The following is a 23,507-nucleotide window of genomic DNA, read 5'->3' as shown; positions in this document are numbered from 1 at the left end:
ATAGTCGGCTCCCAGTCTTCTTTTTGCTGACTGTATAGAGCTTCGCCATCTTTGGCTGCAAAGAATATAATGAGTCTGATTTTGGTATTGACCATCTGGTGATGTCCATGTGTAGAGTCTGTTGTTGGGAGTTTGCTACGACCAGCGCGTTCTCTTGGCAAAACTGTTAGCCTTTGCACTGCTTCGTTGTGTACTGCAAGGGCAAATTTGCCTGTTACTCCAGGTATCTCTCGACTTCCTACTTTTGCATTCCAGTCCCCTTTGATGAAAAAGACATCTTTTTGGGGTGTTAGTTTTAGGTCTTGTAGGTCTTCACAGAACTGTTCAAATTCAGCTTCTTCACCATTACTGGTTGGAGCATAGACTTGGATTACTGTGATACTGAATGGTTAGCCTTGGAAACGAACAGAGATCATTCTGTCATTTTTTTTCTTTTTTGGACTTTGGTTAATAATAATGTATCAATATTGGTTCACTAGTTGTAAGAAATGTACCATACTACTGCCAGCAGTTAACTGTGTGAGTATAAGCGGTAGGGGGTGGATACGGGCATTCCCTTCTACTCTTTGCTCTGCTCAGTTTTTCTATGAATCTAAAATTATTCAGAAAATTATAGTTTATTAAAAAATTAAACACAAGGAAAGGGGACTAGTAGCCAAAAAGTAGAAATTCAAATGTCCATCAACTGATGAGTAGAACAAAATGTGGTCTATAGAATTTTATTCAGCAATAAAAAGAAACAAAATGCTGATCCATGCTACAATATGGATGAACCTTGAAAACATTATGGTAAGTGAAAGGAGTCTGAATGGGCAAACCTTTTGGGACAGAAAGTAGATGAGTTGTGGCTGGGAAATAGGGGCAGGGGAAATGGAGAGTAACTGCTAACAGATACAGTCTGAGAGCTATGAAAATGTTCTGGAATTAGACAGTTGTAATGGTTGCGCCTTTACCTGGGGACATACTAAAGCCAAGGGTAAGTTTTCTGTGAATTATATCTAAATAAAATTGATGTACAAAATGTTGTTTAGTTGTTCAGTTGTGTCAGTGGCTCTTTGCGATCCCATGGATTGTAGCCCGCCAGATTCCTCTGGCCACGGGCTTTCTCAGGCAATCCCACTGGAGTAGGGAAGCCATTTCCTCCTTCAGGGGATCTTATTAACCCAGAGACTGAACCCACATCTCCTGAATTGCGGATTCACTTCTTTCAATATCACCTCCATGTCTCCTCCACAGGTGGATTCTTTACCACTGAGCCACCTAGGAAGCCTATACAAAATACATCAATGTAAAAAATACAGAGCTGTATCAATGAAAGGAAATTAACTGAGTTCTTTGGAAACAAATCAAGGTTATTATGGCAAGTAATTCTTTAAGAAAAAAAAAAAACAACACAGGAGAGGCGACTCTTTGTCCCATGTGATTCTTTAGTGTTGCCTTACTTTGTGCTCATGAAACACTGAAACATTTAACATGGGACCCAGTGCATAGTGGGAGATTACGTCTTTCCTAACACTGAATAGGCTTTTTTTCTGAACAAATCTATCAGGGCATCACAAACACCATCCATACTACTTTGAAAAACCAACCTTTCTAAACTACTATACAGAAAAGATAGGTATCTAATTTCTCTCCATTTCACTATGAAAATTAAAGGCAATTTGGTTATTGGAAGTTAAGGTTGATTCTAATATCAGGACATTCTGAGAAAAAACAAATCTTGTTCTCCTTTCTCATCACAGTAGGCCAAGTTGCTAGACATTCAAAGACAGAATTCACTTCTTTCAATATCACCTCCACATTGTATGGCATTCCTAGAACTGGGAAAGGCCTTTCAAAGAAATCTAAAACCTACACTACTAATCCAAAGGAGATATTTATTCAATTTGTAGCCAGCAACCAAGCCCACAGATGTTTAAAAGCCTTTTAGCTTTATTTTGCTGGTAATTCCCTTCAAACTTCATAGTCTAGGAATCAGAGACCCTTTCAATCCCTGGTCTTCCCTCACCTCTGGGATGGCTCTTCCTCCAGCTATCTTAAATTCAGTACCAGTGTTCTTGCCCTTTCACTAAAAGCTGGAAAGGCCTAGGAAAGAACCATTTGTTTTAAGAAGTTGTCCAGAACCTTGACTATTTATCAAATCTTGCTGGAAAAGAATTCACATTTACTGAATCTCTATATTCAGGGTGCTTTAAATATAATCCCTGGAACAATTCAGAGAGATTTGCATTTTACCTCCATTTTATGAATAAGGAAGCAAGGGCTCAGAGAGATTTGGTAATTTTCCTATATTACTCAGTAAACTATAAAGTTACAAATGAACTATGCCTAAACCATGATTATCATCATCATTACCCTGAAATCATAATACACTAAGCATTTTCTATGGGTAGCAGAATAATGGCCCATGTTATTAAACTGTTAGTTAGATTTCCATTATAAAAATAAAATCTCTTGAGGATATAGATTGACAGCTCCAAAGCCCTCTGAAGTGCAGGTTAAACTGGTAATGTCTCTGATGAATGAAAAATTTCACTTTGGGAAAAATAAGAACAAAGAACATAGCAATGTATTTAAAAGAACATATAAATAACATAAAAATACTGTAAAAAAAAAAAAAATTAAATTAAAACAGTAAGATGCCAGTCCATCCAGAAGGGCAAAGGTTAAAATGTGTTAAGTAGGTTTGGAAAAATGGGTACTTTTCATATACACCTGTATCACAGCAGAAAGGTACATCCATTTGGAAAGGCAATTTATCTCTCGGTATCTATTAAGAACTTTAAATGTGCATATCCTGGAAGCCAGTGATTCCACTCTTACATATCTCTTCTAGAGAAACACTTGTCACATAAAAACAAAGAGGCACACACATAATGTTCACTGTAGCACTGTTTGCAACGTCAAAAACAGAAACAATTAGTTCATCTGTCACAGCAATCAACCACATCACTTGTCCAGCTCAAAACCCATCAGTCACTTCCCAGGGCTTTCAGAATAATCCAAATGTTTTCCTTTTTACCCCAAATCTTTTCCTCAGAAGCAAAAGGCCTGGCCCTGGTTTGCAACTCCAATCCTATCCCATACCCATCTCATACCTGGCTTTCTAACCTTCCATCACCCTCGCCTTCTTCATGGTTTCCCAACACGCTACACTGGTTCCCATGTAATGGCTGTCTCCACTGCTCGCTCCCTCTGTGTAGAAACTTCTCCCTGACTTTGCATGAATGACTCCTTTTAACTCTATTCGCAACTTAAAAGCCACCACTGGCAACCTGGATGAATCTTGAAGGTACTATGCTAAGTGAAATAAGTTACAGAAAGACAGACACTGTAGGATCTCACTCATTTGTGGAATATAAAAAACAGACATAATAAATAAATGAGCAAAACAAACCAAACAAAATAAACACATGGATGCAGACAATGGTTACCAGAGGCGAAGGGGATCAGCTGTATGGGGAAGAATGGAAATCAAATTTCTGGTGGTGAGCACACTGCAGTGTATACAGAAGTGAAAATATAATGTACGCACGAACCTAATACAATGTGAAAAATGAATTTCACCTCAATTTAAGAAATTTTTTTAAGTATGACAATTCTGCCTAAATTATACTATAGATTCAATGCAATCCCAGTTAAAATTCTACCAGGCTTTTTGAAGAAACTGACAAGTTAATGACAAAATTTACATTGAAAACAAAAATATCTAAAATAACTATAACAACCCTGGAAAAAAAAGAAAGAACAAGATTAGAATATTTACACTACCTAATTTCACAACTTACTCTAAGGATAAAGTTCCCAGGACAGTGTGCCATAAAAGAGAAAAAAAAAGAATGATTCAAGCTGTTTGAAATATATTCTCAGTAAAATAACATACCTTCTTTTTCTCATATTTTCTAACAAGCTTAATTTTTTTCATTTTTATTCTTCAGCATTTCAGAATGTCATTGTGATTTTTAAAACATTTTTATTTATTTACTTTTGGCTCTGCTGGGTCTTTATTGCTGCATGCAGGCTTTCTCTAGTTGCAGTGAGTTGGGGTGACTTATTGCGGTGGCTTCTCTTGTTGTGGAGCACAGGCTCTTAGAGCCCACAGGCTTCAGCAGTGGCATGTGGGCTCAGTAGCTATGCTGCATGGGCCCAGGTGCCCACAGCACGTAGAATCTTCCCAGACCAGGAACTGAACCCAGGTTCCCTGCAAGGGCAGGCGGATTCCTAACCACTGGACCACCATGGAAGTCTCATTTTGATTTTTTAAACTTATTTTTAACTAGAAGATAATTGCTTTACATTTTGAGAACTTCATTGTACTTTTCCTAAACCTTCATGTCATATATGGTAGTGGTTATGGAATAACTCAGTTTCATCTTCTTTCTCCTTTGAATGTTTCCTAAAATGTTTCTCTTTGTTCCTCCTCTCAATGAATTTGTTAATTCATAACATGTTTGAACTCAAGTATTAACTTAAATAAATTCTACATCCCTTTGGTGCAATGGGGAAAAAAAGACAATGAATCAAAATAATGTTCACGGAAACACACACACACACACAAGTGATTTTTAGGTGCAAAAAGCTTATTCAAAGGGGAAAGAGTTTTCAAGACATAACAATAGAACACTTAACTTGAGATGGATTGTGATACTAAACATGAAGAGCTAAAAATTATTAAGTTCCTGAAAGAACATATAGGAAATATCTTTGTGACACTAAGATTATCAAGAAGTTCTAAAACAGGGCACGCACATGCTCAGTCATTCTGACAGTCTTCTGATATTTAACAACCATTAACTCTTCTTTAAATTCCACTTCATGCCTTTCTCTTACTATCTGAATATAGTTATGCTGACCAGGCCTTCATAAGGAACAGGAGAAAAGTAATCCAATATATACTTACTTACACATCTACTATTTATATAAAGATAGTTAAATTATCAAAAGTTATCTGTAATTATATTTAAAGTACCCTGTCACTTTTCAGTTTACATTGAAAAATAAAGAAGTTAAAAAAACCCAAGATGGATTTAATACCAGCAGTAAAATCTACTCTAAAATTAAAAGTTCTATAACTGAAATCTTTGAAATACATTGTGAAGTGAATGGCTGACGTTCCATTAGTGTAACTACAGTAAGTAGGAGTGTTACTACAGTAAGGCTTAGAATCTTGTGCAACTCTTAAGAATAAGAGAGAGTCTCAAATAATTTCTTTGACTCAGAAATTACAAGTAATTTCTTACAAGTCTCTACCACAATAAAGCTCTTATTTCCCTTAATAAAAATAGTGACATTATTTGTTTTTAAAAATTTTTGCTATTAACAATAAAACTACATCCAAGCAATCAGCTGAAGTTCTAAGGGAAAATGATAATGCTGAAATAAGAATAAGTTTTACCATTTTTAAAAATTATTTTTAATTGGAGGATAATTGCTTTACAGTATTGTATTGGTTTCTGGCATATATCAACATGATACCACTATTACTACTAAAATTTCCATGGGTGAGAATTTCAGCATATGTGAACTCCAAAGATAAGTTTGCAAATCATCTGTCTACAAAGAAAAAGTCATAGGAAATTACGTTTTATTGAATGAATGTCAAGGGTTTTATATTACTGATTTACTATATTTATGTATTCTATAAAATAAATACTATTTTAAAGGATACACTGTAATTCATAAGAAAAGTAATGCAAAAAATAGATGCTTGAAATACATCCAACAGGAAACTTATTCTCACTTTTATCATCCAGTCCTTTTGGCGATGCTTCTAGTGTTATGGACAAACTTTATCTTCTTGGAAATGTGTTGCCCATCGCTTTTCTGTTTCAGTCACAGTAGCTATAAATAGTTGTTTAAGAATATCCTTATCTAAATTCCTGCCTGTAAACAGAACAAAATATGGTATGATTATATTATGCTTATTAAAATGACACAGTTTACCTATCAAGTCTAGACCATTAAATGCTTGATAATCTTCAGAAATTTACAAAAACAATAGTAATTAGTGCGTCCTTCCCTAACTTTCTAATTAAGTCCCTGAGAACCAAGCTGACATTTGGATTAATCACTTTTCTAAAATTATTTGAAGAAGAGTAAAGGGCAGGACTTCTCTGATGGTCCACTGGTTAAGAATCTGCCTGCCAATGCAGGGGACACAGGTTCGATCCTCCTTCAGAAGATCCCACATGCTGCAAAGCAACTAAGCCTACAAGTCACAACTACTGAGCCAGTGCGCTACAGTCTGTGAGCCGAACGACTGAAACCCACTCGCCTAGAGCTCATATTCCACAGCAAGAGAAGCCACCACAATGAGACGTCCACGCACCACAACTACAGAGCAGCCCCTACCTGCCACAACTAGAGAAAGCCACATGCAGCAACAAAGACCCAGTGCAATCAAAAATAAATAAGTGAATCAGCTCTGCTTTCTATTAAAAAAAAAAAAAGCAAAGGACTTAGCAAGTCCTTATGATGTTATCACATAAGTAGCACAAATACATTAACCACAAGCTTATTTGAATTTACAAAAGAAGTTCAGATTGGCTAGCACTGTTTAGGTAGAGCATTATAGCCCTCTATTTTTAAAAAAATATTTATTTGTTCATTTATTTGACTGTACTACATCTTAGTCGTAGCGTGCAGGAACTCTTAGCTATGGCATACAGGATCTAGTTTTTTGATCAGGGGTTGAGAGCGCAGAGTCTTGGCCACTGGGCCACCAGGGAAGTCCCTATTTTTTTTTTTTTTTTTGCTTTAGAAATTTAACTGTCTATAAGGGGAAAATATTTGAATAGATATGTATGTACATATATATATATATATATACACATTACTTTGCTGATTACTTTGTTGTATGCCTAAAAATAACACAACAGTGTCAATCAACTATATCTCAATTTTAAAAAAAGTTAACTGTTTGTTACTTACCAATAAGAACTAATCGATTTGTTCTCTCACTGTCATCTTCCCAGTTCACTGGTGTCTCCTCCAGATCAAATAGCTCATGGACACCTTGGACAATCACTTGTCGTGGTTTGTCTTTGATTGACACTAGCCCCTGCTCAGAGGAGAATAACCAATCAGCCACAGTTTGAATTTAAAAGCAGAAATTGAGCACCAATGTTAATGCATTAATTATCCCTATTTCTTTTTAAAATACAGAATATAAAGAACATAATGTTAAAATTCCTTAATTTCAGTTGTTTGTGCATTAAAGTTTCCTAAAGCCTCCAATTTTTAAAACATGTTTCCGCATACATTAATTTTTTTAAAAAATCCCTACTTCTAATGATAAATATATGTATTATGATGTGTATTCAGTGTTATCACAACAAAAAACTGAAACTAAATGATAATACATGTTATGTATCAAATTCTACCGATTATTCTACTTTTAAAGACTTTATACTTATTTCCATTTTAGTAGGAAAATTTGAGACATTTAAAGGATTTTGATGATAATATGTTTTTGAATGAGTTGCATTAAATGAAGTAGATAATGATGACATAAAGGAAAAGAAAAACTACTGTATTTATCTGGATAAAATCCACTTTATATTGATTTGTAGAAATAAAGAGCAAATTATCTAATAAACTGGCTCCTATGGGGATGATATAATTTCTCTGAAATAATGTTTATTAATTATACATATTATAAAATAATACAATATTGAAAAATAATAAGAGACAAACCACTGTCATTACCACCTCACAATTCCTGTGTATTTTTGGTAATATTCATGTATTTTATGTGTATGTTCTTCCAGTTTCCTTTTCTTATGCCATTTCATTTTCATTTTCATTTTGAAAATAATTACCTAAACATTAATTTTATACTTATATAGTCTTTGAAGTATCAGCTGTTACTAGAGTTCACATTTTAAACATATTGATTATTATCAGACTAATACTTCCTAAGAGCAAAGAGAAGGAACTCTATGAAGAGAAAGGCTGTGTTGCCTCAGATGCCCCACTGTTGCTGTGACGAGAGGAAGGCCAAAAGGAGAACCAAAGAAAGGAAGAACCAGAGAAAATGTCACATATCTAAGAACAAAATCCAAACTGGGATGGTGCAAAATGAGCCACTGAACTCTCTACAGAGTGGTATATGTGACTGCTTAATTCTAGGTAACCACCCTACACTCACCAGGGATGAAAGCAGTTACACAATGAAATATGATCTTTCAATTAGGATCATATAATGCAGCTGGGGACAGAATCACAGAGAAGCAGCAGACCTGGCTTAGCTCCTCTGGGTGGGAATGATTTGGGAGTACACTGGGATTCACCTGTGCTCCTTTGCGGTGCCAAACCCAGGGAGAGCCCGCACAGGAGGTAAAGAAATCTAAATATTTTCCCTGTCACTCTAGTGACCCCAGGAAGCTGGCTGCTAACCAGAGAATCTAGTTACTAACAATAATGATAATAAACAGCATTAATAAAACCCTAAGCACACTTCTGGAAACATAAGACTGCTGACTGGTTAAGCACACAGCCTACAACCCACTGCTCCCTGGAAAAAACACCTTGTGTGACATAATAAAGTCAGATAAACATGAATGGATTTCCAAACATAGAACAAGAATTCTTTTAGTCCTTCATAACTTTGTTGCACTGTATATCAGATGTTCAGTGTCTGCTAAATGCACCAAGAAGCATAAGGTTCGGCTGTGGCAAGCTTTCCTCTGTTAATGAAGCTCTCTTAGAGTAACACAAGAAAACATTCTGTTTTCTCTGACTGACCACAAGTTGTTATGCCAAGAGGAGGGAAATTTCAACAAGTCAAGCTCATTAGCCAGATGACTGCTCAGAGCACCTGGGAGTAGAGAGCAAGGGGGGATGTTCCAAGGCATGCAGGTTGTTTAGCTGCAGCACCCGGTGAAGCTGTGCAAATAAATCATGCTTTTATGCAACTATGCAATGACTTTCAAAGCTTCTTTTCAGAAATGGAAATAAGGAAAAATGAAAACACACAAAGGTTATTTGAACTAAGCCTAGTGCTTGTGTTTTTGGCTAACTATGGGGGCTTTTTTCTAACAGCCAAGAAAGGGACTTTGTCCAAAAGTATAAAACCATAAGCTGTGTACCACACCTTCAGTCGTATGACCTCCATGCAGTCGTCATCCCTGTTCCTCACATTCTTTTCCCACAGAAGATTCTGTATCAAGTGACATATTTTAATAAGATCAACCAATGCTCAGAGGAACAGCTACATGGCAAAACAATTGATAAATCATTAATAAGTTAAAAGTGCATTCACCTGAATATAAACATTTAGACTTTCTTCCTCTGCATTTCCTGGTACTTCAAATGTGACTGTAATAATACTCTGTAAATCAAGAGATACTCAATAATGATTTTTTTTATAATAATGTCAATCTATTTTTTTTTAAATCACAAGTTTCAAAATGACAAGTAAGGAAACATTCATGGACATTTGTGTTGCCTAAACAATTGTATTAGGTATAACTTTTTCACCATATTTGTTGATTTTTGAAATCAGCAACTCCACATTCTATATTCTGTAGCTAGTCCATGGTTTAGTATTTACACAGAGAAACTCTTATGAAAAGATACTCATTGTTTAATGCATTCTTTACAAGATTCTCAGCACTAGAGGGAAAGTTTATATAAAGAGTATATCAGCTATGCACTAAATGAGGTACTTTTGCCTGGGTCATTTTACTTCATCTCATCATTTACTCATGACAACAAACCGTGGATTAAAGAGAATGATTTCCATTTTATAAGCTGGGAAGGATGAGGCTCAGAAAAAATAAACTACCCAGAGCCAGGAATAACACTCAAATGCAAAGGTTCTCTGGGAAATATAAATACAAATTGAAAGATTCAGTTTATCTCTAACTGAACATGTTCCAAGAGAAGAGTTCCTAGAGATGAGAAGGAGTTTTAAAAGGTTGACATCAACATTTATAGAATATTGACTTTGAGATTTATTTTTTCTCCTGATCTTGATAAATCTCTCACTGACCACTCTAAGGAATCAGAAGTTTAAGATTTCCTCTAGCTGAGCACATAATTAAAATCCAAACCTCCATTTGCCACAGTAACCCAAAATTTTAAAATTAATGATAAAAATACACAGGAGCTAAGCATAACACAACAAAAGCAAAAACCCCATCTTGGAGAATAAGATGCTCAAGTCAAGCTTTAAAACAGACAGAAAGAATACACTAATATACAGCATTGCATAATTGCCTAGAAACACATATCTTAACATTACAAATCACACATAAAAATCCATACCAAAATGTATAGCAAGTCATAAAGCATATCAAAATACATAGCAAAAAGGTTGCCAAATGAAACGTAATTTGTTAATTTAAAAAGACAGCAGTAATTTAATCTTTAAAAATGCTTAATATGCATCTTATTCAAGTTGGATAACCTGGCTTTTAATGTTGGAAATGTCTCAATATAGGACTCAATACTGTATCAGGAATTATTTTTGCTTTTGGCAAGTTAGAGATATGATGGTATTTCTAAAGAGTACAATTAACTCCAATGTGAAATTTTTAAAAATGGTTTTAAAAACTAAAACCATGCATCATGGGACTCAAGGGAGACAGACATTTTAGAACCAGATGTTTTTCTGTACCAATAAACTCTTCTCATATTAGACAAATCCTAAAGAAGATGAGGTGGCTCGGTGGTAAAGAATCTACCTGCCAATGCAGGTTCAATCCCTGGCTCAGGAAGACTCCCGGGAGAAGTGAAAGTGAAAGTCAGGTCGTGCAGTCGTGTCCGACTCTCTGCAACCCCATGGACTGTAGCCTACCAGGCTCCTCTGTCCATGGGATTCTCCAGACAAGAATACTGGAGTGGGTTGCCATTTCCTTCAAACAGCAATTCACTCCAGTATTCTTGACTGGAAAGAATACTGGACAGAGGGACCTGGTGGGCCACAGTTCATGGGTCGCAGAAGAGTCAGACAGACATAGCAATTAAACAATAAAGAAGATGAAACCCATAAATGTGCAGTGCAGAAGATGAGGGTTACAACTCAAGAGTTCACCACTGGCTCTATTAATAAGTATACATAGATTGACACCTGGTTTTCTCATCTACCTTTCCCCATTCAAACCCAGCTCCTCTTTATCAGAATGAACAAGAAATCCATGAAAAACAAACAAATGCATTAAACATCATTCAGGGATAAAACTTTAATGACATACATAATATGTTCTAGGTATTACCCATTTCAGACTTTTTCCAGTTTATTTTGAATCTAAAATTAACTCTCCTTTTCCTATATACAGAAAGAAGCAGAAAACTGAAGCAGTAATTTAGAAGACTAAAGCAAAATAAGGTACTGCCCCTAAAATAAAATTTAGGGATAACTCTTAAATATTAGGATTTTGGTCTGTTTGTTCTTTAACCTACCGGGAAACCCTCAGTTTCCCACTCTTTTGCAAACAATATCTAACATGTAGTAACATGCAGTAACTTCTGTATCTTTTTTTAATCTGGAAAACTAAGCCCACTAATGTGCTTAAACACAAAATCTCTTTCTCCACACTCCACTCCTCTGGCTTCTCCTTCCCTGTGACACCTCTGCTATGATATCCTGCCACTAGGTACACAGCTAAACATTTGGTGTTTTTATCCAAATCAGTCTGCCTTCTAGATTTCCCTATTTCTATTATTAATAATAGGTCCCTTTTGTCCATTTAGGCTTGTTGCCCATCACCTCCATCTTTCCTTCCTGCTCACCATCAGTTAGTAAAGCTATCCAAGCAAGCCGACCTGTTTAACAGTGCTCACTGTCTACCATTTCCATTCTTACTATAAACAACACAGATCAGGCCCTCATCACAGGGTATATGGACTTCCGCAGTATCTTCCTGCTTGGTCTCCTGACTCCACACTCCAATCCAGCTTACTGGACACTGTCTAATAGTACAGAATGAATTCTCTTTGCCTAGCAAATCAAAGCCTAATACTTAAGCTCAAATTCTAATACCAAGCATTCATCAGGACTTCTCTTCTGGAGCACTGTTCCTTTCCCACTTTTAAAGATCTGGACTGCTCTTTTCCTTATTTCTTCCAGTCCAAAAGAAAGAAAAAAAAATACACAAAAAAACAAAAAGCCTCCTAGTTTAAGGTTTCTTGTTGGTGTATAAATCACAATAGCAGTTACAACTCTGGAAGAAGAAGGGTTAACGACCAGGAAGGGGCACAAAGAAATTCTCTTAACACTTTTGGAAATGTTTATCTTGATCTCAGTAAGAATTACAGAGATATCTGTTCGTGTGTACATACAAATACGCATGCACAAATATAAATAAATATGCACTGACTTGCAAACTAAAAACAAGTATGCTTTACTATACATTAAAAAAACAAAACAAAACAAAAATGTATCTTTCATGAAGCCTCAGATCCACCAAATCAAATGAGACTGTTCATGTAACTGAATCTCACAGTCCTTGGTCTGCAATATTATATTATACTTGGCCCTATGTTGATATACCTAAAGCAGGAAAGTGCATCAGAATCTCCTGTAGAGCTTTTTTAAAAAAGAAAGAAGGACAAAGATTGGAATATCACATTTCTTGATTATAAACTATACTACAAAGTTACAGTAAGTTCTACAGAACTGATATAAGAACAGACACATAAGGAAATAGAATACAGAGCCCAGAAATAAACTCACACTCATATTGTCAATCAATTTACAACAAAGGAGGCCAGAATATACAACATGGAAAAGATAGTCTCTTCAGCAAATGGTACTGGAAAAACAGAACAGCTACAGGCAAAAGAATGAAACTAGACCACTTTCTTATAACACAAACTTGAAATGGATAAAAGATTAAATTTAAGAGCTAAAACCAAAAAACTCCTAGAAGAAAACAGAGGCACTACACTCTTTGATTTTTTTTGGATCTATTTCCTTGGATAAAAGCAACCAAAACAAAATAAAAGAATGGAAATACATCAAACTAAAACATTTTGGCAAAGCAAAAGAAACCTTCAACAAAATGAAAAGGCAATTTGCAATTGATTTGTCTAACACATGATTAATATCCAAAATACATAAAAAATCATACAACTCAGTGTCACAAAAAACCCAAACAATCTAATTCAAAAATGAGCAGAAGACCTGAACAGACATTTTTGCAAGGAAGACATACAGATGGCCAACAGACATGTGAAAAATGCTCAACATTACTAAGCATCAGGGAAAAGCAAATCAACCACAATAAGATACGACCTCGCATCTTTCAGAATGGCTATTCTCAAAAAGACAACAAATAATAAGTGTTCGTGAAGATGTGGGGAAAACAGAATTCTCATGCACCATTGGCAGAAATGAAAATTGGCACAGCCACTATGGAAAACAGTAATGAAGCTTATTCAAAAAAATAGGACTACCATTTGTTGTTGTTCAGTAGCCCAGTCATGTCCAACAATTCCACTTCTAAGAAAATAAAAACAGTAATTCAAAAAGATAAATGCCCCTTAATGTTCATTGAAATATTATGTATTTACAATAGCTAAGATATGGAAACAGGAATCTTAAGTGTTCACCAAGAAATGAATGCATAAAGATATGGTGTGTGTGGGTGTGTAGGTGTGGGTGCGTGCACACATGCACATATGTACATGTATACATACAACAGAATATTGCTCAACTATAAAAAGACTGAAATCCTGCCATTTGTGACACTACGGATGGGCCTACAAGTCTTATGTTAAGTAAAATAAATCACACAGAAAAAGATAAATACCATGAATTCACTTATATGTAGAAACCCAAAAAGCAAAACAAATAAACATGTGTAACAAGACAGAAACAGACTCATAGATAACAGAGAACAAACTGGTGGTTGCCAAAGAGAAGGGTCAGGGGAATAGGCAAAACAGGTGAAGAGGACTAAGAGATACAAACTTCCAGTTGTAAAATAAGTAAGTCATGAATATTCTGTTAAGAAAAGTTTCTCAGAGAAAAATGACACAAATGTGGTAGTATAGCTCCCCATAAATATGAGCCAAAATGAAGACGGATAAGTATGCTGTTATCGTGGCCCTATTAAAATTGATTCAAAAAATAAGTGACAGTCTCAAGGAAAAGGAGACAATGCAAGACACACTACGCACTCACAGGCCCCCTTCTCAGGGTGTTTACACGGAAGAGAGAAGTTATCCTTAAGCTCCACCATCCACAAGTTGCTTTAAAAAAAGGTGGGTACAGTGAAAATACACTTTGTTCCTAGCATCTTTCCTGCCTTTCCAAAGTCAGTTTTTATTTAAATAAGCCATGGATGTCTATTTCAGACTTTTCCTTAATCAGTTAGTTAAATATACTTAAAAATAGGCTGCATAAAGAACCCCTAGGCCACTTTTATATAGTACTTCTCATCAAAAGAACTAATCAAAATATGTTGACTGCCATGTAGAATGGAGAAGCCAGAAAGCATGATTTTTTAAGATTTTAAATAACTCTGGTTTGATGAACTCTTATTACGCATTAAGAAGCTAGATCTATATGAAGCTAGATCTATATGATAACCTCAAGAACATTTAAATTATGAAAACTATCAAAACAGTTAAAAAATGCTTTTTAAAAAAGAGTTCTAATAAAACAATTCTAAACAGAACAAGCTAGTTAAAGATGATTTTTTAAGATTTTTTTTTTTTACCTGATCAAGATGAGGTTGTGTTGTTGGCACATGTTGAAGTTTTTTCTGCAAACTAAGAATAACTGGTTATAAATTTAGAGCTCAACATATTTCTCATTTCACCTTATATATTACTTAGAGACAAAGCTAAATAGGAGAGAACTTCCACAGCTGAATCTGTTACATAGTTCCAATTTTACATGCTGTTTACATATTCTAATAGACAAATACTAGCAGACTGCTTACAAACCTCTCATAAAAATGTACATTCATTGACATACATACATATACACACAATATAGAGAAAAACTAATCTTAACTATTTTGTGTGGTTAAATAGGTTTCTTCTTATTTCCAAAAGACCTAAAATAGGCCTATGAAAATATACCTAAGCATTTTACAACTGCTGAACATTTCATCTACTCTTCCCGTGAAAATAATGCTTGAACCTAAAGAAAATTAGAAGTGTAAGTTTTTTCCATATCAATGTTTTCCCTTGAATATATCTACTTTAAAAAAATTAACAACAACAACAAAAAAAACCAAAAAATTAACAGTATCCATAAACATAAGCCTTCTATTCAGTCAGTTACCAGTGGCTGACAGAAAACTAAAAGACTCCTAGAAATACATAGTTCTGATATAAAAGGAGCTAAAGATCAATATGCCATAACAAATTACAATCATAACAACTGCAGCATACATTTAGAGACTGATGGGGGTAGATTGGGAGGAGGAAAAGGACTTAAAACCTTGCAGATGTTTTGCCTTGGAGAACAGTGAGGGGTAAATTAGTAACAGCAAGTTTAGGAAAGAGAAAAGGCTTGTAGGAACTGTTGAAGGGAATGAGTGTCCTTGGGGGGTCTCAGTAGGGACAGTGTCAAATTAAATCCTTCCCAGCTGGTTGCTAAGGAAAGGATTCTCTTGTTAAGCATCTAAGCACAAAGAAAAGTTATGCAAAGACCTTATCCAGAGCAGGGCCTTCACATTAAGTAGTTATTTCTTTTAAGCATCACTAATGCAGTAAGTGTGGAATGAAATTACTTTGGAAATTTTGAAAAAATTCTGTTCTTTCCTTGTGTTTAATATTTAATATTGGACAATGACTGCCTACTACTTCCACAGGGAAGAAAAAGTTTTCCTCTACCTTTTAAATTCCTGGGTGTGTCTGAAAATTAGACTGACAAAGATTAAGAAGAGAAAAGCATATACATTCACTTAATGAGGGTTTTGGTTGACAAAGAAAACTTCACAGTGAAATGAAGACCTGAAGAAAGGGTAAACCTGGGTGTTTCTGTGCCAGGTTTGATGAAGAGTGGAAAGCCACAGAGCTATGACAGGACAGAGGATAAGCCAAGTGTGGTAAACAACGGGAAACTCAGCAAGGTCTGTGCCCTGAGATTCCCTCCATCATCAGAGATAAGGATGCTCCTTTCCTTTGGGTATAGAGAGGTCACCTCTCACATAAGTCATACCTCTCACTATGACTCATCTACTTCAGAGGAAATGGGAGAAAATATTTGCAAACCATGCATCTGATAGGGGGTTAATACCTAAATTATGTAAGAACACCTACATTTCAGCCACACACACAAAAAAAATAATAATAATCCAAATAAAAAATGGGCAAAGTATCTGAACAGACATTTCTACAAACATAATGTACAAATGGCCAGCAAGTAAATGAAAAGAAATGAAAAGATGCTCAATATCTAATCGTTTTAGAAATGCAAATCAAAACCACAACGCATCTCATGCCCACTGGGACAGCTACTACAAAAACCAACAGAAAATAGAAAGTGTTGGCAAGGATGTGGAAAAACAGGAACACTTATGCACTGTTTGTGGGAATGTAAAATGGTGCAGCTGCTATGGAAAACAATATGATGGTTCCTCAAAAAATTAAAAATAGAACTACCATATGATCCAGCAATCTCAGTTCTGGGCATATTTCCAAAGAATTTAAGGCAGGGTCTTGAAAAGGTATTTGTACACCCAACCCATGATCACTGCAGAATTATTCACAATAGCCAAGAGGTGAAAGCAACCTGAATGTCATTATCAATGAATAAATGGATAAATTAAAAAATGACATATACAATGGAATATTATTTAGCCTTTAAAAGGAAGACAATATTGTCACATGCTACAAAACAGATGAACCTTGAGAACTAAGTGAAATAAGTTAGTGACAATAGGACAAATACTGTATGATTTCACTTATTTGAGGTACCTAAAGTTATCAAATTCTTAGAAACAGATGACATAGTGGTAGTTACTACCACCACAAGGAGAGGCTACAAGGAGAGGAAAACCAGGAGTTGTCATCAGATTGGTACAGAGTTTCAGTTTTGCAACATGAAAAAGTAGATCCATTGCAAACAATGTGAATATACTTAACACTACTGAATGAACTACACAGTTAAAACTGGTTACGGATGGTTAAAAAAAAAAGATATCAATGACCAGGGAAGAATTATTTGTTCTTTCCCTTATCAAAATGAGTCCCTGGGGGAAGAGATAGGAAACTGATCCAATCTACAGGAAAAGGAGTGCTTGTGGGAATACCCCAAACTAAAGCTTTCTATGAATTTCATGTGTTTTCTCATAGAAGAATTACACACAGTGGTTGGGAAAGAAATATTAACATCAAATCTCTGAAGTTAAGTACCACTTACACTGTAACTTCTGTAGGAAAATACATGTGATTTCCAAACAACCAGTTAGCAAAACTTTCAAGAACATAATCATTAGGAATGATCTAGAACATCAAAGATGTGACAGGAAGCATAAATCAAATGTGCATCTGTATAAATCATTCTTTTAATACCTATAACTGTAGGGGAAAAAATACATTATAGTTAAAAGTGACCAAAATAGGACAGGAAACATACCTTATTCCAGAGAGACTGTCAAAGGCATGAAGATCTAATACTTTTGCAAGGTCAACTCTAAAAGGAAGAACACCAACGTGAAGTGTTAAATTCTGTAAAATACAATTAATAAAGAAAAGCAATCTCTATTTTGCCAGAAATGTAGACATAAAAATTAATTAATATATACTATTTTGGGAAAACATATAACATGACAGGCAAGGAACAAAAAAGCTGTTGTAAAAAATTTCTATGGGATTTATGCATAAAAATTTAAAAACAGAATAAATGGTTTTAGACCAAGGCAGAAAATTACTTTGAAATTGCTTCAATAAACTGTAGTGGGTTTTTTGGTTTGTTTTCACTTAAATATGTCTTTTTAGTTCTAAAAACTTGAGCTTTTCAAACTAGATTTTTATAGCAAAAAAAATTGGTTAAAAAACTGAAACCTTTCAAAAGTAGCAGTTTACTACTCAAAGGATGAAATGAGTGAAATTGAACAAATGTAAATAATGAAGTAGTATAGGAACATTATCTTTGGAATTATTGTATTTCTTTTACTCCATCTTTCATGATACAAGTAGTATCATAAGAATATAAGCAGTCAATCAATACATAAATATTTCCTCTAGGACCCTTATCTATATCCAAAGAATATGGTTTGATTTTATTTCCTTCAGATGGGGTTGCATATAGACTAAAACTTCCTGTTGATGCTCTAGCTGAATAAACATTATTTCTGTTAAAATTATTTAGTGGTAATTAAGCCTTGTTAAGAAAGCAGAGATTGAAGTCAGAAGAGGTTATCATATCACAATCAGCATTCAGTTCAGTTCAGTTCAATCGCTCAGTTATGTCCGACTCTTTGCGACCCCATGGACTGCAGCACGCCAGGCCTCCCTGTCCATCACCAACTCCCGGAGTTTACTCAAACTCATGTCCACTGAGTCAGTGATGCCATCCAGCCATCTCATCCTCTGTCATCCCCTTCTCCTCTCACCTTCAATCTTTCCCAGCATCAGGGTCTTTTCCAATGAGTCAGCTCTTCGATCAGGTGGCCAAAGTACTGGAGTTTCAGCTTCAACATCAGTCCTTCCAATGAACATTCAGGACTGATATCCTTTAGAATGGACTGGTTGGATCTCCTTGCAGTCCAAGGGACTCTCAAGAGTCTTCTCCAACACCACAGTTCAAAAGCATCAATTCTTCAGTGCTCAGCTTTCTTTATAGTCCAACTCTCACATCCATACATGACTACTGGAAAAACCATAGTCTTGACTAGATAGACCTTTGCTGGCAAAGTAACATCTCTGCTTTTTAATATGCTGTCTAGGTTGGTCATAACTTTCCTTCCAAGGAGTAAGCATCTTTTTATTTCATGGTTGCAGTCACCATCTGCAGTGATTTTGGAGCCCCTCAAGATAAAGTATGCCACTGTGTCCACTTTCTGCATCTATTTGCCATGAAGTGATGGGGCTGGATGTTATTATCTTTGTTTTCTGAATGTTGAGCTTTAAGCCAACTTCTTCACCCTCCTTTCACTTTCATCAAGAGGCTCTTTATTTCTTCTTCACTTTCTGTCATAAGGGTGGTGTCATTTGCGTATCTGAGGTTATTGATATTTCTACTGGCAATCTTAATTCCAGCTTGTGTTTCATCCAGCCTAGCATTTCTCATGATGTACTCTGCATATAACTTAAATAAGCACGGTGACAATATACATCATTGACGTACTCCTTTTCCTATTTATAAAGAATAGTGATTGAGTTCCAATTTTTATGCCAGCCTATGAAACAGTAAGGGCTTCCCTGGTGGCCCAGCAGTGGAATCTGCCTGCAGTGCATGAGACGGGAGTTCCATCTCGGGGTCGGGAAGATCCTTTGGAGAAGGGAATGGCAACCCATTCCAGTATTCTTGCCTGAAAAGCAGACAGAGGATCCTGGAGGGCCACAAAGTCCAGGGGGTCGCAAAAGAGTTGGACATGAGTGAGGGACTAAACAACATGAAACAGTAAAGGACAGTGATTTCTCCACAAACAAAGCTACAGTAAAGAAATGTTTGAAGAAAAATGACAACCAGTAATATCAGGTTTCAAAATTAGACTCCAGGGATATGCTGAACATTCATTAAATTTTCTGACAAGGAAAATAAGATTTCACTTGAGAAAAATTTTGTCAAAATTTTTTCAAATATAAAAACATGTAAAAATCATCTCCTTTAACTTAGGGCTGACCAGCTGTGTCTGCTTTGCTCATTCTCAATAGTCTGTCATATATTCACACAGCAACAAGAGTCTGTTAAATTATGAACCTTATCCTGAAACAAGGCAAATTCCCACCTTGTTAAAAGAGGGATACTCCAGAGTTCTATGTTAACAGACTGTAATATTTCAAATTCTTGACATTCTAGATGAGCAGAATTAGGAAAATAATCAAGCAAAGAAGTAAATGTTCCATGAAAAAAATTTCTGAATATCAATTTACATAAGAGACCAAAGCCTTAATATTAAACATATTTCCTTTCATACCATCACAGTTAAGCAAATATTTATACTGACAGGTGACAAGTGAATGAAGTTTTTCACCAAGTTTGTCATCTTTAACTTAGGAAATAGCTTAAAGTTTAAAAAGTTTACACATGCTAATTGTATGAATATCAAAATTCAGGCCAACTAAACAAGCTTCTAAACAATCTACAGTTTTCACCACAACAGTATTCTTGAGAATACAGATCAGATTTAAAGATTATTCTGCTTTATATCCAGATTCTTTTGATATTTCCAAACCAGACGGTATCAATAAAAGAGCTAGACAGGATAAATTGTACAGAGAACAAAAAGTACCAAAAGTCCCTCACTGTATCTCACCAGATTCTCAATGGAAAGGAAAAGAGAAAAGTCTGGGGTTCCAGATGAAAGTTGTCATGGACTTTCCCCAAATTTAGTACCACCATCAAAAAACAAATTTCATCACTCATCCAAGGCATGTAACTAGAAAACTAATTTTCATGGCATCAAATTTTAGTTAAGTTTTCCCTTCAGAGATAAAAGCAGCAGATCTCTTCCAAAACATTAATATAGAAAAAATAAAAAATAAAGACTATTACTATCATGTAAAAACTGAATGGCAGAATGAAGCAAACAAAGAAGAAAAAAGTTCCAAAGCTCATAATTTCTCCTAATTTCTTGAACTATCATGCCAGAAGTACCTAATCTTTTCCCTACGAGGAGCTTTCAATTATCCCTATGTCTAAAGACCGCTTTAAGTAGCCTAAAACTAGGAGCAGGAGAATGGAAAAGGAAGAGGGCTCTGGCTCTCTCAGGGGAGGGGAGTTTCTGCTACTACTCCAGAAATCTTTTCAAAGTTCAGTGAGTCAGACACATGGGCCACCAGACCATCCCAGATCTACGAGTAGTTGATAACATCAAATAGTAAGTCTTGACTTCTAGAGCTAAATTTCCAAATGCCTTCCCAAGTGGCATCTCAGTGTTTACAAAATGGAACTAATCCCCTTTACCAAACCCAGTGCTATCACTGTGCTGTTTAAGTTGCTTCAGTTGTGTCCGTCTCTTTGCCACCCCATGGACTGTAGCCTGCCAGGCTCCTCTATCCATTAGATTCTCCAGGCAAGTTGGGTTGTCATGCCCTCCTCTAGGGTATCTTTCTGATCCAGGAATCAAACCCACGTCTCGTGTGTCTCCTGCATTGGCAGGTGGATTCTTTACCACTAGAACCACCTGGGAAACTCCACCCCAAAGTTGCTCCTCCTTCCTGAATCTCCTAACTTGGAGAATAGCACCATATTCACTCCACATCACAAGAGTCATACTGCCTTTAAAACCCTTCATGAATAACTTGCTGCCTACAGTAGAAAATCCAAACCATGCGCCATGGCATTCAATACTCTTTGAGGTAATTTCTTCATCTCCATAGTCATATGTCTTTTCCTCTCTGCAACATAATATTAACACAACGTGTTTTGCCCATTCTAAAATATTCACACCTTCCTGGAATACAAAATCTTTCTTATGCTGAGAAAGACACTAATACTCTGGTCCATTTCAAACTGTTCATGGGGTTCTCAAGGCAAGAATGCTGAAGTGGTTTGCCATTCCCTTCTCCAGTAGACCATGAGCAGAGTTTTGCCAAGGGAATGCACTGGTCATAGCAAACACCCTCTTCCAACAACGCTAGAGATGACTCTACACATGGACATCACCAGATGGTCAATACTGAAATCAGACTGATTACATTCTTTGCAGTCAAAGATGGAGAAGCTCTATACAGTCAGTAAAACAAGACAGGGAGCAGACTATGGCTCAAATCATGAACTCCTTATTGCCAAATTCAGACTTAAATTGAAGAAAGTAAGGAAAACCACTAGGCCATTCAGGTATGACCTAAATCAAATCTCTTACAATTATGCGATGGAAGTGACAAGTAGATTCAAGGGATTATATCTGATAGACAGAGTGCCTCAAGAACTACAGACGGAGGTTTGTAACATTGTACAGGAGGCAGTGATCAAAACCATGCCCCCAAAAAAGAAATGCATAAAGGCAAAATGGTATCTGAAGAGGCCTTACAAATAGCTGAGGAAATAAGAGAAGCAAAAGGCAAAGGATAAAAGAAAAGATATACCCATTTAAAGCAGAATTCCAAAGAACAGCAAGGAGAGATAAGAAAGACTTCCTAAGTGAACAATGCAAGGAAAACAATAGAATGGGAAAGACTAGAGATCTCTTCAAGAAAATCAGAGATACCAAGGGAATATCTCATGCAAAGATGGGCACAATAAAGGACAGAAACAGCATGGACCTAACAGAAGCAGAAGATATTAAGAAGAGGTGGCAAGAATACACAGAAGAACTATACAAAAAAGATCTCAATGACCCAGATAGACCCAGACATCCTGGAATGTGAAGTCAAGTTGGCCTTAGGAAACATCACTAAAACAAAGCTAGTGGAGGTGATGGAATTCCAGCTGAACTATTTTCAATCCTAAAAGAGGAGGCTGTGAAAGTGCTGCCCTTAATATGCCAGCAAATTTGGAAAACTCAGCAGTGGCCACAGGACTGGAAAAGGTCAGTCTTCATTCCAATCCCAAAGAAAGGTAATGCCAAAGAATGTTCAAACTACCACAAAATTGCACTCATTTCACATGCTAGCAAGGTCATGCTCAAAATTCTCCAAGCTAGGCTTCAACAGTACATGAACTGAGAATTTCCAGATGTACAAGCTGGATTTATAAAAGGCAGAGGAACCAGAGATTAAATTGCCAATATCTGTTGGATCATAGAAAAAGCAAGAGAATTCCAGAAAAACATCTACTTTTGCTTCATTAACTATGCTAAAGCATTTGACTGTGTGGATCAAAACAAACTGTAGAAAATTCTTCAAGAGATGGAATACCAGACCACCTTACCTTTATTCCGAGAAATCTATATGCACGTCAAGAAGCAACAGTTAGAACTAGACATGGAACAATATGAATGTGAATGTGAAGTCGCTCAGTCGTGTCTGACTCTTTGCAACCCCATGGACTGTAGCCTACCAGGCTCCTTCGTCCATGGGATTTTCCAGGCAAGAATACTGGAGTGGGTTGCCATTTCCTTCTCCAGGAGATCTTCCCGACCCAGGGATTGAACCCCACCCAGTCTCCCGCATTGTAGGCAGATGCTTTACCATCTGAGCCACCAGGGAAGCCTCAATGGACTAGTTCAAAATTGGGAAAAGGATTACATCAAGGCTGTATATTGTCACCCTGCTAATTTATATATATACATATACATACATATATATATATATATATATATATATATATACACACACACACACACACACACGCAGAGTACATCATGCAAAATGCCAGGGTGGATGAAGCACAAGCTGGAATTAAGATTACCAGGAGAAATATCAATAACTTCAGATATGCATATGCTACTACTCTTATGGCAGAATGTGAAGAGGAACAAAAGAGCCTCTGG

The 23,507-nt window shown here is 36.1% G+C and overlaps 1 protein-coding gene across 3 annotated transcripts in view; it reads right to left on the bottom strand.

Moving 5' to 3' along the window:
• Window positions 1–5,389: 5,389 nt before the first annotated feature.
• Window positions 5,390–23,507, bottom strand: part of LOC133048874 (zinc-regulated GTPase metalloprotein activator 1B) — a 44,944-nt gene continuing 26,826 nt past the window's right edge. For all 3 annotated transcript variants that reach the window (XM_061132731.1, XM_061132733.1, XM_061132732.1), the window contains 6 exons: window positions 17,543–17,599; window positions 14,670–14,721; window positions 9,263–9,331; window positions 9,095–9,160; window positions 6,931–7,060; window positions 5,390–5,883 (listed from right to left, as the gene is read on the bottom strand). In XM_061132731.1, the coding sequence (XP_060988714.1) occupies window positions 5,777–5,883; window positions 6,931–7,060; window positions 9,095–9,160; window positions 9,263–9,331; window positions 14,670–14,721; window positions 17,543–17,599 (481 nt within the window). In that variant the 3' untranslated portion in view covers window positions 5,390–5,776. The remainder of the gene's footprint in view (window positions 5,884–6,930; window positions 7,061–9,094; window positions 9,161–9,262; window positions 9,332–14,669; window positions 14,722–17,542; window positions 17,600–23,507) is intronic.

This window comes from Dama dama, chromosome 29 (assembly GCF_033118175.1).
Source record: "Dama dama isolate Ldn47 chromosome 29, ASM3311817v1, whole genome shotgun sequence".
Taxonomy (NCBI): Eukaryota; Metazoa; Chordata; class Mammalia; order Artiodactyla; family Cervidae; genus Dama; species Dama dama.
The sequence above is the reverse complement of the archived record's forward strand: the minus strand, read 5'-3'. Positions and strand labels throughout refer to the sequence as shown.